Consider the following 5,180-nt stretch of genomic DNA (forward strand, 5'->3'; position numbering starts at 1 on the left):
TCATCAATTCAAACGAGAAATGAATTACTCACACAAGCATCCAAAATGACAGACTGCGAAATAACAGCGTAAATGCCTGTAGGCCTAATTGTAGTCCTAATATTATTATTCATAAGTATGCCTATTATTATAATTTGGATCAATTTAATATACATAGAATCTATAGGTTACGTTTGATTATCATATTTTCAACACAATTCTATGAAACAACATATGGAAATGTTTCTTCCAACTCTAAGCGCCGATATGGTGCAAACTAAAATGTGTTTGAGTTAATGCGGCGCTTTACAGTTTACCAGGATTCCCTTGTAAGTCTTTATTTATTTGTTGTATTAAAGTATGGAGAAAATATCAGCATTTTGTTTTTCAAAAATACGAGGTGCCCATCCCCCCCGACCCCCCACCCCCTCCACACACGCACATTATTGTCCAATCCGCGGTGTGTGGAAAGAGGAAAATGAGATTTGTATTATCTAAGAGTTTATGATGATGGGAAGAGTAGCATTGAGAGAGATAAGGAGTGCGCTTAAATCGGAAACAAGACTGATAGGAACAGATAATGAATGTGTCGTTAATAAGCTGTCGTTAATAACCTATCCGTATTCCTCTATCCGTATTCCTCTATCCGTATTCCTCTTATCAGCAGATACGTTTTATTAGCCTATTAAAACAGTCAAAAAGAAACATTCTCAACCGTGCAGGCCTGCACACACACTGACTCAACTTTCTCTCTCAAGACACACATTCTTCTTCCATTTGTATAATGAGGACGGCTACAACTATGTTGAGTTCATTATAGTTTCAGACGGTTACTATTCCATTTTTACATAATTCAATGTGGACTATATGCAAACCATGATAAAAACAGGTTTCCTACCTGTCCAGATACTGCATGGAGCGTTTCTGAGGGCTGATACCAGATTCACATTATTCTTGCCTAGATCCTACTTATTTTTAAATGTCCAATTGAAATAACGCGATGTGTTTATTTCGGCGTAGGAATCCTGTAACATAATAAAACATTTCAATAGTTGCTACTTGATAATCTTCTCTAAACGCTAAATACAGAGAAGAGCTTGCGCCCTCGCGCCATGCAGTCACCCATCCCATTTTCTCGTGACGTAACGGAGAAAGGAGCGTCTGTCTTGGGTCCGCCAACAAAACAGAAACTGGGTCTAACCAAATCCCTCAGCTAGCTAAACACACACACAGCCGAGGCAGAGAGCACAGAGTAGAGAGATGAGAGCTGTCACTTCACGAAACAAGCCAGTCCTCCTTCGCATAACTCCACGAATAAAAAGCAAGGCGCAGCAATCCTTAAGGCAACTGTAGGTTTTTTTCTCAGAGACGAATAGACCCCCTTTTGGATCCGTTTACCTTCAATACCGTCTATCCAAACAAACACCTGCTTGAGGAGTTCTTTATGCTCGGATGAGCCACTTCACCAAGGGACTATAATTTCTACTTCATGTGAACGAATCGGAGCCTATGATAATAATGCTTCCTAGCCCTGTTATTTCTGCCTCCACCACGCCGTTCTCAGTCAAGGACATACTGAAGTTGGAGCTTCAGCAGCATGCTCAACAACAGCGGCTTGCCTCACACCTTGGGCCGCCCCATGAGCGCTCTCACCCGGGTCCACAGCAGCACCAATACAACCTCCAGTCGCCCCCGTCTTGTATGCTGGCCAGCAGGGACAGCCCCAGCCCCGGGCTCTCGGAAGAAGAGGAGAGGATGGCCTACCTGAGTAGTCTGACGGTTCAGGAGCGGCTAATGGAGACGGGTCTAGCCGGGGAGATATTCATTTCCCCGGGGCTGCAGGGACATTCAGCCGACACCAGCCTGGAGGTTGAGCAAGAGGACATAGACGCGAGTGAGTGGGTGATTCCTGGATTAGCAGCATAACCTATCCATTTAAGTCTGAAAGAAAGTATTATATTATTTTAGGTTCAGTAGTATTGCAGTAGTCTAGGTTATCAGTCTCATGTATTAAATTCGATTACATGATAATACACCCATAATGCACCCATTAATATAGGCCTAATTCATTCATATTTCTTCTTCCATTTAACTAGACTACCTCAGACTAGACTACTACAGTTTAACGACGATGTCATCTACATGCAGGGATCATATGTAAATAAAGGATCAATAGTTTTGGAGAAGAAAAACTATGCATGGCCGAATCACCAGATATAATACAATCCTAAATGATCAGTTTTATAAAATAATTTAAAGAGACATGTTTTTTTGTTATTGTCAGCTACACACTTAGGCTACACAATGAGCTGAAATGACTAGACTACCGTATTTGTTCTACACAATTGTCCTATTATTGGACCAACTTTAACAAGGCCCTAATTATTTAATGTATTTACTGATTGAATATGCTTGAATATTACCTAATTATTTAATGTATTTACAGATTGAATATGTTTGAATATTACCTAATTATGTAATGTATTTACTGATTGAATATGCTTGAATATTACCTAATTATTTAATGTATTTACTGATTGAATATGCTTGAATATTACCTAATTATTTAATGTATTAATGATTGAATATGCTTGAATATTACCTAATTATTTAATGTATTTAGGCCTACCCTTTATTCAGAGGATTCCATTAAGATAAAAAAAGAAACACATACGACATGACGACATGAAAACAACTATATTTCAAGAACAAACATAGGTATCTGATTTAATTTCCCTTTGTGGTTAATTGATATTCGTGTAATTGATTAAATAATCCACTCTGCTGGTATCCAATGTCTTAATCAGTGCCTATGGGAATTATAGAAAACACAAGCAAAATCAGCATGGAGCCTACTGCGGACCTCCAGGATTAGAATATCTGTTATGTATAGCACATTTAGATTCATCTGTCAAAGTTAGATGACTAAAATCCCCCTCTCCTCTATTTCTCCAGAAGCTTGTGGCGCAATGGGGGTGAGGGCCTGTGAGGAGTCCCCGCAGGCGCACTCGGACTTGGAGAGACTCCCAAAACAGCAGAGGACCCGGCGGAAACCGCGCGTGCTCTTCTCCCAGGCGCAGGTGTTCGAGCTTGAGCGGCGCTTCAAGCAGCAGCGTTACCTATCCGCCCCCGAGAGGGAACACCTGGCGAATACTTTGAAACTGACCTCCACACAGGTCAAAATCTGGTTCCAGAACAGGAGGTATAAGTGTAAACGGCAGCGGCAGGACAAGACCCTAGAAATGGCCGGACACCCTCACCATCTTCCCCCACCTAGGAGAGTGGCAGTCCCGGTGCTGGTGCGGGATGGGAAGCCCTGCCTGGCTGGATCTCAGAACTATAATACATCCTACAGTGTTGGAGCGTGCAGCCCCTATAGTTATAACGGCTATCCGGCTTATTCTTACAATAATCCAGTGTATACTAACACATACTCATGCACGTACTCTAGCCTGCCTGCTCTAGCACCCAACTCTACTGCTAACGCTTTTATGAATATGGGTCTGGCGAACCTGGGCGCGTCGCAATCTCAGGCCCAAACACCACAGGGAACAGGCTGCCAAGGAACTCTGCAGGGCATTCGGGCCTGGTAGCTGAATGTGATGATCTGCTTGTTGATTAACAGTTGATGACGTCGATCACTAGCCTACAGTATTTTTGGGATAAGGGAAACCTGTCTGTGTCCCATGCAGCGAAATAGAAGGATTTCTCATTGAAAGCTGTCATATTGAGACTCGATCATCTTGTACGAATATATTAGTTGTTTCCTCATCAACGCGGCAAAAACATGTTTTTAAAAGTTGTTGGATTATTCCAGAGTCACTGTTGGATATAGATATATACTATGGCAACATTGCAGACGGACTAAAACGCGTGCGCAACCGTGCGTAATATGGCCTAAAAGCTGTTGGGTGCTTGTGAACCAAGGATGTGAATGGCAAACATTGGCAATGATTATATCTGAGCTCTTTACATCAGAAATATGACTTTACCAGTAGCCTACTTGGTCTTTACCAGTGAAAACATTATTCTTCAACAACATAATAGAAACTCCTTAAATAAAAGATCGAACATGTATGAGGATTATTTGTTGTTATTTCGAATTGACCATTTGCTGCTGCCTTTTTTAGTCACTTATTTGAGATATTCTGCACTTAAACAATGCCCACTGTGGTTTTTAGAAAATAGGCATATATTGACAAATAAAGTGAAACATTTGGGTATCAAAAATCCGACATGTGTTGCTAATATTTTCTGAGGGAAAATATAATTGCCGTATCCTTACACTCTCCATCGCAGTTTCGAAAAGAGTTTATAATGCGGCTGACATATACTGTAACTGAAAGAGGGCGTTGGTACAGTTCAGTGTCCTATGTCGCTTTGTTTGTCTATAGGACCGCCAAATGCCATTACCACGAGGGGCATAAACGTTCTCTTGGGAACTTGCTAAGGGAAACACTATACACTTGCAATTGTGTGTGTGTGTGCGCGTGTGTGTGCGCGCGTGTGTGTGTGTGGGAGGGAGAAAGAAAGAAAGAATGAAAGAAAAAAAGGAAGAAAGGAAGAGAAAGAAACCTTGCAAATGCCTTATGACATTTGTTTGTGGCTGGTTTTAAGTTGATAGAGAAATTAATAGCCGCGTTCTTTCAATCTCATTTCTAAAAGGTGTGCTGTGTTTGTAGTAGGCCCACACATACATATGTGCGCACTAATTTCGGATATATTTATACCGTTTTTTAAATGCTTTGATTGACGGTGTTGAAAGGGTAGGCCTATTTCGTGATATATTTATACCGTTTTTTAATGCTTTGATTGACGGTGTTGAAAGGGTAGGCCTATTTCGTGATATATTTATACCGTTTTTTAATGCTTTGATTGACGGTGTTGAAAGGGTAGGCCTATTTCGTGATATATTCTTCTTATCGGCCTTTGAGAAGCGCGCTTTGTGTTTTTAGAGGTTTTCGAGAAGGGCCGTTTGGTCTCTGGTTTGCGTTAGACAAATTCAGGCCTTCAATTATGCTGTTTAATTGTTATCTAAAGATACAATTCAACTTTGGAAACATTTAATATTACACGATTAAAGCAAACATAATTAGGCCTATCTTAATTTCCCCCAAAATGATAATTATTCTCTATTGAGCATATGTTAAAGGCCTGCCGAAAGATATGGCTCTGCCAGCATACTGATCGCCATTGAAGGC

General features: G+C 40.9%; 1 protein-coding gene across 1 annotated transcript; it reads left to right on the forward strand.

The window, feature by feature from the left end:
• Positions 1-506: 506 nt before the first annotated feature.
• Positions 507-4,054, forward strand: LOC112072821 (homeobox protein Nkx-2.5). Its single transcript, XM_024140218.2, has 2 exons — positions 507-1,873; positions 2,935-4,054. The coding sequence occupies exons 1-2, from the start codon at positions 1,489-1,491 to the stop codon at positions 3,570-3,572; spliced, it is 1,023 nt and encodes a 340-aa protein (XP_023995986.1). The 5' UTR covers positions 507-1,488; the 3' UTR covers positions 3,573-4,054.
• Positions 4,055-5,180: the final 1,126 nt, after the last annotated feature.

The sequence above is a fragment of the Salvelinus sp. IW2-2015 genome, unplaced genomic scaffold (genome assembly GCF_002910315.2).
Source record: "Salvelinus sp. IW2-2015 unplaced genomic scaffold, ASM291031v2 Un_scaffold2052, whole genome shotgun sequence".
In the NCBI taxonomy this organism is placed as follows: Eukaryota; Metazoa; Chordata; class Actinopteri; order Salmoniformes; family Salmonidae; genus Salvelinus; species Salvelinus sp. IW2-2015.